The sequence below is a fragment of the Bactrocera tryoni genome, chromosome 5 (assembly GCF_016617805.1).
Source record: "Bactrocera tryoni isolate S06 chromosome 5, CSIRO_BtryS06_freeze2, whole genome shotgun sequence".
Lineage (NCBI taxonomy): Eukaryota > Metazoa > Arthropoda > Insecta > Diptera > Tephritidae > Bactrocera > Bactrocera tryoni.
The window spans coordinates 26,816,420-26,831,437 of record NC_052503.1 but is presented as its reverse complement, the minus strand read 5'-3'; the positions used below and the strand labels follow the sequence as shown (position 1 = coordinate 26,831,437).

General features: G+C 33.7%; 1 protein-coding gene across 1 annotated transcript; it reads left to right on the top strand.

Moving 5' to 3' along the window:
* Positions 1–499: 499 nt before the first annotated feature.
* LOC120777853 (signal recognition particle 54 kDa protein) lies at positions 500–2,844 on the top strand. The gene is made up of 2 exons (XM_040109395.1): positions 500–1,557; positions 1,698–2,844. Exons 1-2 carry the CDS (start codon positions 640–642, stop codon positions 2,304–2,306), a joined length of 1,527 nt encoding a protein of 508 aa, XP_039965329.1. The 5' UTR covers positions 500–639; the 3' UTR covers positions 2,307–2,844.
* The last annotated feature ends 12,174 nt before the right edge of the window (positions 2,845–15,018 follow it).

Sequence of the window (15,018 nt, the reverse complement as noted above, 5' to 3'; positions counted from 1 at the left end):
ACCAGGCTGCCAAGCTTGTTAAAAAAAAAATAATGTGCAGATCTATATTAGAGCATGCGATTAGTAATCTTTTACTATATGAGGAAATTTACCTTCAAATGAAGATCTCATTTATTTAGAATTAAGAATTTAAGATATTAACACAATACATTCAGTATGTGTACATTTAAGTGAGTATATGAAAATTTGTGTGGCAACTCCATTAACAATGTCAAATTTGTAATGCTGCGTTAACACATAATTATCTCTTCAAATTAATATACATAAAACATGTTTAGATTATGAAGTACGAGTATAATATTAATAATGTTAAAATTTAAGGGACTTCAATGCAAAGCGAATATAATCAAACGGCTTGTATGTTCTCTGGTCATAGTTGCTTTTGTTTCATTTGGGCGTCATCTGTAAGCTGATAGTTGCATTAAAATTGTAGAGCTACATTCCAAACAGTGTCCACATAAGTGACATGCTACAATGAGATTTTGACAGTTGACATGCACATCGCATCGACGTGTCAAAAAAGTAAAAGTTATAATAAACTCATCTAGCCTGTATTGTCTTTTAAAATAAATAAATATTTATAAACAATTGTAAAACTTTAAAAATTTGCTAGAGCGCACGGGCTAGAACGGCAGAGAAATGGTTTTGGCAGATTTGGGTCGGAAAATTACCTCGGCTATTCAGTCGTTGAGTAAAGCCACAGTAATTAATGAGGAAGCTCTGAATTCAATGCTGAAAGAAATATGTGCAGCTTTGCTTGAGGCTGATGTGAATATTCGTTTGGTTAAGCAACTGCGAGAGAATGTAAGGGCGGTCATTGATTTCGACGAAATGGCTGGCGGCTTAAACAAGCGACGTATGATACAGTCTGCTGTCTTCAAGGAATTGATAAAATTGGTGGATCCTGGTGTAAAGCCATATCAGCCAGTAAAGGGTCGCCCCAATGTTATTATGTTCGTCGGTCTACAGGGTTCGGGTAAAACTACAACATGTACTAAGCTAGCCTATCACTACCAAAAGCGAAATTGGAAATCTTGCCTTGTATGCGCTGATACCTTCCGTGCAGGTGCATATGATCAGATTAAACAAAATGCAACAAAAGCTCGTATACCGTTTTATGGTAGTTATACTGAAATAGATCCTGTTATGATTGCACAAGAGGGTGTGGATATGTTTAAACGTGAAGGATTCGAAATCATTATAGTGGATACATCCGGTCGTCACAAACAAGAAGAATCTTTATTCGAAGAAATGTTGGCTGTGTCTCGAGTTGTTTCTCCCGACAATATAATATTCGTAATGGATGCTACAATTGGTCAGGCTTGTGAGGCTCAAGCTAAAGCGTTCAAGGAAAAAGTGAATATTGGTTCAGTTATCATTACTAAACTCGACGGTCACGCAAAAGGTGGTGGCGCACTATCTGCAGTTGCATCAACTAATTCTCCGATTATTTTTATTGGTACTGGAGAACATATTGACGACTTGGAGCCTTTTAAGACGAAACCCTTTATAAGCAAACTTCTTGGTATGGGTGATATCGAAGGTCTGATTGATAAGGTAAAAGTTCGGACAATGAACTAGGCGTTTTATAAAACAATTCAATACAATTTGATCGAAATAGAAACCTTTTTAGGCATAAGTTTAAATTTATTTGATTTATTCGCCCTTGAATATATATAAATTTATGTTTTTTTAAGGTGAATGAACTGAATCTGGACGGCAACGATGAACTACTCGAAAAAATAAAGCATGGCCAATTTACCATACGCGATATGTACGAACAATTTCAAAATATTATGAAAATGGGTCCATTCTCTCAAATAATGGGCATGATTCCGGGCTTCTCTCAGGACTTTATGACAAAAGGTGGTGAACAGGAGTCAATGGCAAGAATAAAGCGTATGATGACCATGATGGATAGTATGTCCGATGGTGAACTGGATAATCGTGATGGCGTAAAATTGTTCACAAAACAGCCCACTCGTTACGTGCGTGTAGCTCAAGGTGCTGGTGTGCTCGAAAAAGAAGTACGCGATCTAATTTCACACTATACGAAATTCGCCGCTGTAGTGAAAAAAATGGGTGGCGTTAAGGGCCTTTTCAAACAAGGAGACATGACAAAGAATGTAAATCCCAGTCAAATGGCAAAATTGAATCAACAAATGGCAAAAATGATTGACCCGCGTATGCTGCAACAAATGGGCGGAGTTGGTGGGCTGCAGAATATGATGAGACAGTTACAGCAGGGTGCTGCTGGTGGTCTTGGTGGTTTAGGAAATCTAATGGGTGGCTTTGGTGGCAAATGAAAAACGCAGTAATAAGATAATGTTTAGACTCTAGCAAAACTATTTGTTAAGAAATCGTATGGTCAAGCAAAGAAAGAGCCGCGGATGTGGTGCCCATTTACATTAAGCACATCTGCTTTTCTTGTTGCGCCAATAAAGAGTTTTCCATTGTTTTCTTATTTAACACTTTTTGATTGTATATTATGTAAATTTTATGTTATTTAAATTGGATCCAATCAAAAATACCACGTACATAGATATACATTTATAAAAAAAATGCGGCGTAAAATTAAGTATATTTACGGCGTCATTTTGTATTAAAGTCCATTAAATAAAAAAAAGAAACGAAATTATTGACTTTTAACAGCAAAAGGTGAAATTGAATCAAGTTTAATAGAATAAGATTCTGTTGTGTGTAAATTAGTCCTTATAGACGAAGAAGTAATTCTTTATCAAATACCAATAGGCTAAGTCATAATAGATACTTTTTGAATCGAAAAGGTTGCATGAATAATAAAAAAAATTTCAAGTAAACGATTTGTTTCTTTAACAAGTGAAAGAGTAGTTTTAATTATTTTCATTAATAAAATATTTTCATTTAATTGTATAAAATTTTTAAAATAAAAGTTATTTTGGTGGGTAAAAACTTACTTACTTGATTTGCATCACACTCAAATAAACAATCTGACATTTGCATATAAATATTTGAGGTCAACATCGTATGTAAAAATAATGAACAGTTATTAAAACAAAAATATTGACGTTAACCATATTCATATGTATGTATATAAGACTAGGGTATGATCTGAACCAATTTTTGAAATTTTTAGCTTCAAACCACTTTATACTTAGCAAAAAGACTCGATTTAATTTCATTATTAATGAAATACTCATTTTGATTGGAAGAGTAAAACTTTTTTATTTAATGTATTGACCATTACTTTTTACACATCTTGACCATTTTTCTGGAAAAATAAGAAACAAATGTTCGCTACCAATACATTTGCATCTTAACTCACTTCATACCGCTATATACCTGGTATTGACCAATATATGTACATACATACATATGTATGCGGAATAAAGAGAATAAAGAAGAATTTCGAAGAATGCTTCAGAGCCGACATTGTTTGGCGACATAAAAATGCAAATCCATTTAAGTTACTTTTTCGACGAACGTGGGAAGAGAGATCCTTATTTCGGTGACCAAAAATAATAAGGATCGATTTCGAAACTATTTCCTTTGCGTTTAGTTTGCACGTATCAGGTAAAAAATTGTTTGTGTAGCTTGTTTCTCTTAAAATTAGTAAATTTCACGTTCAACATGGAATGACTATTGCTGCTGATAATGGAAGCACATAGAATCTACTATGCCACATAGTGAACGCATCCCGTTAACAACTGAAATATATTGGATATAGTTTGGTAGTGGTCCTTTCCCACTTATTTTGTCCGCTGAGCGAGGCATAAAGTGTATAAAGAAGCGTGACGAGCTGGGTCGATTTAGCTACATATGTCCACCTGCTCGTTTGTCTATATGAAAAGTATTCCCTAAGTTTTGAGACATCGATTTGAAATTTTGCACACGCACTTTTCTCCGTAAGAAGCTGCTTATTTGTAGGAACCGCCTACATATAGCTGCCATATAAACTGAACGATCAAAATCAAGGATATGTATTGAAATCTTTTTTTATTGGCCAAGCTATTTACTCGAAAGTTGATTCATGGGAGAAAATGGGTAACTTAGTTATTCCGAGGCTATTTTCTTCTTTTCATTGGTAAGGTTTTTTACGTGGCGCGTCCCAAACCCAGCGCACATCCCTCCCTTTAGCTTACCTTCAAACGTATGTATTTTGATTACCCAGACGATACTTGGTCTAAGACCGGAAGTCGTGAGCTGCTTGAGCCATATGTAAAATAATCGTTTCTGGCCACTCCTAAGTGAATGCCGATCAGAGAACTTTCTTACTTGCGTGAACTTCTACATATGACTCCATCTTCCTCGAAATCCAACGCAAAATAAGTCTTGCAAACAGAAGTAAAGTCCTCTCTCGACGAACGAAGACAAAACTGTATAAGTCACTCATTATACCCGTCCTGCCATGGTGCAGAGGCATGGACGATGACAACATCTGATGAGTCGACGTTACGAGTTTTCGAGGGAAAGGTTCTGCGGAAGATTTATGGTCCTTTATGTGTTGGCAACGGCGAATACCGCAGTCGATAGAACGATAAGCTGTACAAGATATACGACGACGTTGATATAGTTCAGCGAGTTAAGTGGCAGCGGCTACGTTGGTTAGATCATATCGTCCGAATGGACGGAAGCGCTCCAGCTCGGAAAGTATTTGACGCAGTACTGGCCAGAGGAAGCAGAGGAAGAGGAAGACCTGTACTTCGTTGGAAAGAGCAGGTAAAGAAAGACCTATACATATATTTATATATATATTATACTATACTTGGAACCTCCAGTTGGCGCCAAACAGCGGGAAGGAAGAACGATTGGCGTGTTGTTGTAAATTAGGCTATAACCGCGTAGGCGGTGTCTACGCCAATAAAGAAAAAGAAGAAATTTGTTATTCTTATTGCGTCTCTGGGCATTGTTTGAATCAAAAGAGTAACATTCGGAGGGTAAAAACTTAGCTGTAACTGAGCCATCTTCAGGCCTAAAGTCATCCTCGTTTGGGTGCCAAGGTGCGTTGTCAACAAGAAGTAAAGCCTTTTGAGGCAATCCGATCTCTATAAATAGGTTTTCTGAAATCGATTTTTGCATTCAGGCTGCATTTGCACTTTGGTAATCCAATGGGTAGTTTTGCTTCCCTAATTAGAAGCATTTTTATACCCTGAACAGGGTATATTAAGTTTGCCACTAAATTTGTAACACGCAGAATGAAGCGTCGGAGATCCTATAAAGTATATATGTATGTATATATATGATCAGTATGTTGAGCTGAGTCGATTTAGCCATGTCCGTCTGTCTGTCCGTCTGACCGTCCGTCTGTCCTCAGTTTTTAAGATATCATTTTGATTTTTGCAAACGTCATTTTTTCTTCAAGAAGCTACTCATTTGTCGGAACTGCCGATATCGGACCACTATAACATATAGCTGCCATACAAACTGAAGGATCGGAATCAAGTTCTTGCATGAAAAACTTTTGCATTTGACAAGATATATTCACGAAATTTTGTATAGATTATTTTCTAAGGCAGCAATGTAATTTTCGAGGAAATTGTTCAGATCGGTTAACTATAGCATATAGCTGCCATACAAACTGAGTGATCGGAATCAAATGCTTGCATGGGAAAATTCCTCATTTGACGATATATCTTCACGAGAGTTATTGTTCATAGAAATAATGTAATATCAGAAGAAATTGTTCAGATCGGTTAACTATAGCATGTAGCTGCCATACAAACCGAACGATCGGAATCAAGTTCTTGTCTGGAAAACTTTCGCATTTAATGATATATCTTCACGAAATTTGACATGGATTACTCCTTAAGGTAATAACATAATCTCCGAAAAAATTGTTCAGATCGGATTACTGTAGCATATAGCTTCCATACAAACTGAACATATAGTTACTAAAATAAATGCACCTGTGAAGGGTATATTAGCTTCGGTGCAGCCGAAGTTAACGTTTTTTCTTGTTATCTCGTGTTTTCAGTAGCATTGGCACACGCCAGAAATTTGATACGCTCTTTTTCAGATTTGTTTTCTGATGTATATTTTTCCTTTTTGGAAAAGTATGATTTTCCCGTGAGAAGCTTTCAATGGAGCCCGGATTCATCTGTGTTGCAAATTTGCTCTGGGCATAGTCTAATTTCCTGAATACATCTGTGCCGGTTTTTTCTTGTTTTTTTATAATTATTTTTATTACTATAGCATTGCAGGCTAAATTACAAAACACATTCTCTTTGGTTCTGTTCAAACTTTAAAAAGTTCTGTGACGTTTTTTTTTGTAAATTCGTACTTTATTTAAAGTTTTAATTTTCTACTTTAATTTCTTTCGGTACATATTATTCTAATTATTTTCTGTTAAAAATTGCGATTCAAACTTTAGATGCTCTAAAACTTACGTTTTTTTTTTAATTTTAAATCTCTGAGAACTTTTAATATCATATAAATAATTCAAGAATATGGAATGTACTAAAAGAAATGAGATTATTTTCTGAGTACTGAGATTTTATTATACTGAGTACTAATATTGCAAAAATGTAAAATAATACATTTATTTAATATTGCTCCAAAATTCCCGGAGCCAAATTCAAACAAGTCCATACTAACTAACTACCCTAAAGTATCTAAAGTACTCGTATGCATGTTGTATGTGTACGCAAAGTTTGTTACAAATACTCAACATTGAAGTAACAGTATAACATTAAGTAGATATACGTAATCTGTACATATGTATGTATGTATATGCATACACTCCCACTTTTACGACGGCAATAACACTAAAACGTGTCATTAGCTGTCAAATTTTGGCACTCGTAAAACCGTCAAACAAGCCAAACGAACAGGAGTGCAGCAAATTCAGTAAAAGTATTTTGGAAATGCTTTCATTGTGGTAGAGGATGCGAAAGTCAACGAACTTCAAATAGACATTATTGTAAGCTTTTACTTTGCCATGCATATATATTTGTGTATGTTTTTTATACATACTTATGTATATACATATGTATTCTTTATACACCACATACATACAAGTAGTGAAGTAGCAGTACGATTGCGTATACATAAATGGTGAACAGGACATTACACACATTGGTGTATGTATCTGTGTAATATAAAGAAGTCTTATCTTTGAGTGTGACTATCTATTACAATACCTTGTACCTTACCTAAAACGCCTAAAAATAGTTATGTACAAATTCCTTATACCTTATGTCCCAGGGTTGTGCGCTGGGTTTGGGACCCGCCACGAAAAATACGCTACCAATGAAAAGAAAAAAAAATAGCTTCATATGATGACGACCCCTTCAAACGTGTAAAGGACTAAGTGCATGGCCCTGGAATGTCCGGTCCCTTAAATGGGAAGGTGCTGCTGCCCAGCTGGGTGAAGTTCTCAAAAGAGTATTGGCTGACATCATCGCAATCCGATTGGAGATTCCAAGTGTAGTCAGATCCTTCGCCACCTCGTCTTTCCAACGAAGTGGAGGTCTTCCTCTGTTTTCCTCGGCGGACATTGCGCCGAATACTCTCAGAGCTGGAGTGTTTTCATCCATTCGGACGACATGACCTAGCCAGCATGTCTGCTGTATCTCAATTCGCTGAACTATGCCAATGTCGTCGTATTTCTCGTACAGCTCATCGTTCCATCGACTACGGTTCCGCCGAACCTTTGTCTCGAAAACTCTTAACGTCGACTCATCAGATGTGGTCATCGTCCATGCCTCTGCACCATATAGCAAGACGGGGATGATGAGCGACTATTAGAATTTGGTCTTTTGTCGTCGAGAGAGGACTTTATTTCTCATTTGCCTACTCAGTACGAAGCAAGACCTATTGACATGAATTATTCTGCGTTGGTTTTCGTGGCCGACGTTGTTGTTGGTGTTAATGTTGATTCCAAGATGGACCAAATTATCTACGACTTCGAAGTTATGACTGTCAACAGTGACGTGGGAGCCAAGTGGCGAGTGCGATACCTGTTTGGTTGATGACAGGAGATATTTAGTCTTGACACAGGCTGACAAAAAAACTATTCATAAACCCTTCTCAACACCATAAACCCTGCTTTTTACCAATTGTAATGCGTATGATGAATGTAGGGTCCTCAGATGCGTTGTCAAGATTTAGTTCTTTTCGTACGAGTATAAAATGGGACGCTTCATATACTAAATATTAACCAAAATGGTTGAGTAAATCCATAAAGATGTTGGGACCCTCTGTTATCTCTGTGATGTCTTTTCGATGTTATCACCATTAACAGGGGAGGATGAACGTCTCGCATGAGTAAGATTTGGATAAATTCACGACCTCCACTGATCGCTTTGTGCTACCCAAATATTTGTGTTCTTGGTAAAGTAAACTCCCAAAAAAAAACTTTACAACAAGAAAGTTTTCTTCGATAAAGAAGAAATCGCAAGCCAGGTGGTGATTAGCAATTATGGTCGATTCCGTGCCAGTAGTTTTAATGTCAAAGATGCACCAAAATCTAATTATCGAAAAAAGCGACAAAATAATGGAAATCATTTGGTCCGACAGTCATCTAAGCTCGCTTTCAATAGCCCAGGAGCAAAACATTGTATAAAAAAAATTTGGGAATCATTTAAATAAGAGTAGATACAAAGAAGCTCAAGGTATGTGTGTCACACGAGCCTCACTGACCGCAATCCCATAAGTTTGTTGTTGAATCACACCAATATCGATTAATTTCTGAAGTGGATGGTTACTGGTGATGAATAGTGTGCCACTTACGACAACGTCAAGTTTGTTTATTAGATATTTCAGATATGTACTCGTTTATTTATTAGTGAAATGGAAAAATAGCAATATCGGTCGGCGATTCGATATTTTTAGAGAGATCATGTAATGAAACCAAAGAGCGTTCGAACGCGTTATCCATGATCGAATGCTGGATATACTGACTCGTTTAAAGAGTTTCAGTGGGATTGCATGTCGGTTTTTGATAAGTCATGTTCAGCTGTTCCGCAAATAGATGAGGATAACGTGTCAAAAGTTCAGCTCGCACCTATTGAAGGTGCCCGAGTAAGCTAAGGCCGTAGGCATCAAAACCCCACGTGGTCATATCCGGCATGAATCACAGTGATCTACTATGCCAAATTATTGAGTCGATTATACGGCGAATTGAAGAAGAAACGTCCTCGTTTGGCGAGGAAAAAATTGCTTTTCTACCATAATAATGCAGTGGCTCACAGAGGTTATGCTGCCTCTTTTACTGTATTCTCCAGATTTGGCAAGCTGAAATTCCTATTTTTTCTAAATTGTGTGATATCATTCGCGGAGGAATAATTTTAGTCGACATTTTCCAAAATTCAAAGTTTTTAGTTAAAGCAGAATTGTCGATGTCGTATTAGGTAGATATTCCATCTGCTTAACTACTAATTAATTTTTTTTATTCAACCTGTAGCCGTCTATCAGCCGTTTCTTTCTAAGATACTTGGTGATAAATGGGTAATCAGCGTAATCACTGGATTTTATTGACCATAAAATATCAAAGTCGTCTCAAAGCTTAATTGCTTTATATCTCCATTACCATTAGATTTCTACCTCTCACTTTCTTATCCAAATCAATTAACATAATCAGCTGGAGGCCCATCGCTCCAGTGGTAGACACAAGAAATTATGAATATGGATACTTACGATGAAAAACGAGTTTATTTACCTTTTATTCCTTTACTACTACAAGTACATCCCCTTTTCATCACTCATATGATGAAAAATTCCAACCATATAAAAATATTAAAATATTTTGGTTTTAATTATGTTCTTATATTTTTTTATTTAGATTTCAAATTAAATTAGTTTTTGCTTCTAAGGCGATTTGTTGTCAATAGAATTCAATTGGCGAACAAGTCAGCCAGTTCAGCACCTAAAACTTAACGTCTCTTTCTCGATACTACCGAGCGCCGATGGTTTTCAAAAACTGTTGAATGCGTCTGTTTGAAGTTTTAATTGTAGCTTTCCTGTAACCTTATCTCTTTTTTTTATACTCTTGCAACTCTAACGTATCACCTAAAACTTATCGATATAGTACATATGTACATAGATATAGGATTATATATATATAAATGATCAGGATGTCGAGACGAAATCAGGGTGACTGGCTCTCCGGCTGTCCTTCCGTCCGTGCAAGCTGTAACTTGAGTCTTGGTATGCACGTTCCTCGGAAAATAAAAATATCGAGTTCGCAGATGGGCGTAATCGGCACACCGCCACGCCTTCAAAACGCATAAAGTACCCTAACTAAACATTAAACTAAATTATAAAATTCTAACTTGGCACAGATAATCGCCATAGCAAAGTGCATCTGTAGGAAAAAATTTTTGAAGAAGTGGGCGTAGTCTCGCTCTATAATAAGTTTCATGTACATATCTCCTAAACAACTAAAAAACTAAATTCGCCTAGTGCAAATATTATATTATAAGAATTAATATTGCCAGTGTGAAAATGAATGAAATCAGGTGATAACCCCGCTCACTCCTCAGATAACGGTAATGTTAAAAAGTACTAAAAGCGCGATAAATATATAACAAAATTCACCAGAGACATTAAATTTTACTACCTAGTTGATAAGGGAGGGCTTTCTGGGAGCCGCGGTAAAAATTGGACCATTGGTGTTGTGGAACCGCACATTTTTAGGTGAAATCATATATCTCGGGACCCGCCTGACTGATTTCAACCAAATATGGTTCGTGACATCCCTCTAACATTCATATATTATGTTACAGTGTACACAATTTTAAATTCCATTAGAAACTTTCACTTTCCAGTTTACAAATCAGGAGTGAATTAATATACCAGCTCTAATATCGGTCAATGTGTGAGATGTAAAATTGAAATTTAGAGACAATTCTTTCCTGATAGTACGAGTAGTATGTCTTTGTGTCAAAAATTGGTTGAATCGGGCCAATACTTCCCTGAGCCCCCTTATGTCTAATATAAAGATTTTAGAACTTCTGGGTGACTTTATTTTGCATATATCACTCAATATGTGAGATATTTTAAAAAAATTGAGAGAGCGTGTTTTTCTTATAACAGTGCATATTGATTCTTAGTATAAATAAAATCGGGTGAAAACTAATCCCAGCCCTCATATAACTAACAAACCTTATGTAAGTGGAGGTACTTGCCTGGCGCTAATCCTTGCAAGTTGCAAGTGTATGAAACGTTCTCTTCTATTCGAACTTAGCTCTTCCTTACTTGTTTTTGTTATTATTAAAACTTTTTTACAAACTATTTGCTGCCAGGTTTTACGTTAAAAATTAAAGTTGTGTACACGATTGACCTAATAGTCCAGTGGCATTTATTCATTCGTCTACATAAATGTTGTTGCCTTCAAAGTAGTTCCCATTCGATATTATGCACTTATGCCAGCGCTCTTCCAATCGTCGAAACACTTCTCAAACTTGACTTTTGGAATAGCTTTTAGCTCTTTCAGGGATTTTCATCTATATTTTTAGAAATAGGAAAAAACTCCGTTTTTTTTCTGAATGCACCTCGTATAATAAATCCTGAAATAAACTGTTAAAGTTAGACCTATTCAAGGGCTCTATACTGATCTGACCCTATAAAAGTACATTATCGGTTGCCGTTAGATTTGGTCGAATTAGCACACTGCTTGACTAAACAGCAAAGCTAGAATTTTTTAAAACAGTAACAATTAGAGAAAAGTGACAGCGCCTCCTAATCAATAAAAATAATACACTTTATGGAAAAATATTACAAAAAAATCAAATTTTGTGTTTCTTGTTTAATTTTTAATTTAATTTAATTGCTAAAAATTAAAAACAAAATCTTAAAATTAAAACGCACTTACATTACTTTGCTTGCATTTAACATGAATTAAAAAATTAATTTAAAGTTTTCGCTTGTAAAAGCTAGCGCTCTACTAAAAATTAATATGCTTAAACTAAGTTCCAGCCAAGCAATTAAACATTTCAATTAAAAATAAATTATCTACTTACAAATAAATCAAAGAAAATACAAAAAATAATAATAATAATAACATAACACAATTAAAGTTGTAAATAACTAAACTTATAAAATACATACAAATTTAATGTTTAATAATTTAAAGCGAGAAAATACAAAAACTAAAAGGCGTGATGTTAATTGTGGTTAAGCTCACAACGTTGTTGTAGAAAATATACACGGTAGATAGTGGAGACAAAGAAGAACAAAGAATTTTCACTTTTAGGTTTATGAGTTCTTTTTATTTGGATTTGTTTTAATGTTTGTAAGCATTTTTAGCATAAATCTTTCATTTGCAAATTAGAAGGTAAATCAAATGCTCAAGCAACAATGCGTGCGCGCAGCTTACACGCTTTTTATTTGTTTTTGTTTTTTGTTTTTCCATTTTCGTTTTTTGTTGTTGTTTTTGTTACAGTTTTTATTTTCACTTTTTCTTTTTTGTTTCACTTTTTTACTTGTTACGCCTATGTTATCCATTTACAGAGATTTTTTATGTACTACTTATGTGTATGTATGTATATACTACGGTCACTCTTCACATATCATTTACCTTGCATGCATTTTCATCTGTTTAACAAACTTGAAATGTTCACAAATTCAATGTTTCAATTTTCACTTAAGTAAATATATTATTTATGCGCATGTATGCAGAAAACCGCTGCTTCTCATCGTAATAACCAGATTTGTTGTTGGTATTACCTATCTGTTGGTCAACTTTTTCCAAGTTACAGTTAACGCAACTGTTCACTTTAATGCTACTGTTAAAAAATTACTTTTCTTTATGAAAAAAATATTATATGCCAGCCACACTCGCAAAAATGCATTTCGTTTGCTTTCGCCAATTGAATTTAGGCTTTCGGTTTTGATTTTAAGAATTAGCAACTAATTAAAGCTCTATAAATTTGTTTTAATAAGTTTTGAGAATAGAAAGCGAAAGGCTTCAAAAATTTATAAGTCGCTCTAATGGTAAACGCAATATGATTCCGCCTGGTAAAAATTTGAGCTTTTAAAAACTCAAGGAAGGGAGAAATGTTTACCTCACACGAAAATATTATAGCAAGTGAAATTTGAAAAAATGTGGAAATTACAGAATTTTGCCCCCGAGTCAAGTTTGTACTCAATTTTTCGTTCCGGAAATCTAAAATTCAAAATGATTTTGATCTCATTGCTGTTCTGAACAATAGTTTAAAAAATTTACAAAATGATAAATTAATATTAAAAATCAATGCCAAAAAATACAAAATAAATTTTTAATAATTATTAGAGAAATTATTACTAAAAAAAAAATCAAAAAATATATAAATTGAAATTAGAGTAATTATTTGGAAAATAAATACCTAAAACCAATACAAAAATATTAAGTAGCAATTAAATTTAAAAAAGTATTTTTCATAATTCTTTGAGAAATTAATATTAAAAACTAACAAATATATAAAATTAAAAAATAAACAATAAAGAAATATAAAAAATAAAATCCCAGTTAGTAAAAATCAATACGAAAATATTAAATTGCAATTAAATATTAAAAAGATGCAATTTTTAGTATAACTTAATAAATTAGTATTAAATAATAATAAATATTGATTATATTCAAAATATAAAATTGCAATTTTAATAGTTTTTTTTTTAATAATTATTAAAAATCAATACAAAAGTATCAAATTTCAATTTTTATGTTGTTGAATTAATTTTTAATATTAATATCAATCCATGAAATATATAAAATCGGAATTATAATAATTATTTGAATAATAAAAAATAAAAATCGCAATTTTAATAATTATTTTATAAATTAATATTATAAATCAATATTAATATAGGTACAAAAATACAATTAAAATAGAAAAACGACATTTGACTTGAAACATGACTCAAATACTAGAAATAATTTTTTTTTTTAGAAAAAAAATTGTATTAAAATTTTTTAAAATGTAATATAATGCAAATTGTGTTAAATTTTTAAAAACTTTAAGTTACAGCTTGTGTAGTAAGTTGAACTCATCCATTGCCATCTTTAATATATGGTGGTTTACAATCCACTTTTCAATTTTTAAACACATAAATAATGACAAGCTTAGTTTTTACAAGCTATTGCGAATACCATTAGTGTTTTCTTAAAACGTACAAGTTATCCTTCACAATTGCAATTCGCTTTTGTTAAATATAGAATTCATATTTTTTAAGCAAGAAAAAAGGACACACCAAAAGCAATTATTATATATAGTTATTAGATGAAAAGTCTATACTTTCATACGAAATGTTGTCGATTTTTAGGTTTGTAAGCAAAACTGCGCTCGACACATGCACCTTCATACTATACTATATGCGCGTGGTCTTGTGGGCGTGTGGCGTAGAAATTATTAGTTTTTTTTTAAAATTGATTTTATCAATTAAAGAATGCCAGTTGCTCGCTTACTTGCTTCTATCTACCTTTTGCTACTTTCTACATGCTACATACTACATTTTCTTATTTTACTTCGTTTCCACGCATTTACTTTTCAATTTCTACTGTTTCTCTCATTTTTTCGCCGATGGTCGCACGTTTGTATATAAGTATGTTGCTAACAGTACGCCATTCTGCTTGCTCTATTTTCATTTGCCAACTATGCTACTGGTACCACTTCTTATCAACGTATGATTTTTTATTACTATTTTGCTCTTCTTCTTCTTCTTCTACGTTAATGCTTATAATCGAGTTTTGACTTATTTGTATACTTAGAGGCTACGTTTCTTTCATTCACTTCTATTTACTACTAATATTTCTTAAACTAAGGATTTTTCATCATTTTTGCTGACGCTATTTGTTTTTGTTTTTGTTGTTGGTTTTTGCAACTTTTGTTTGTTCTGTCCTCTTAATTAGACTAAACGTTTTTATTTTTTCTCTTCGTTTTTAACGTGTGTTCTTCAAAAAATACTTTTGTTTGCATCTGCAATTTATTTGCTCCTTTTTTTGTTTTTCTTTTTATTTGTGGTTCTCGTTTTCGCACAAATTTTCTTAACAAATGTGTGTTAGCCTGCAGAAAATCTGTTACAAATAAATTAATTTTAATTTTACTTAAATTACTAGCTTTA

Bases quoted from the DNA above. Each gene is read 5' to 3' on its own strand.
- LOC120777853 (XM_040109395.1), top strand. From the start codon at position 640: ATGGTTTTGGCAGATTTGGGTCGGAAAATTACCTCGGCTATTCAGTCG. The intron at 1,558-1,697 runs GTAAAAGTTCGG...TGTTTTTTTAAG, and splicing joins TCGAAGGTCTGATTGATAAG to GTGAATGAACTGAATCTGGA.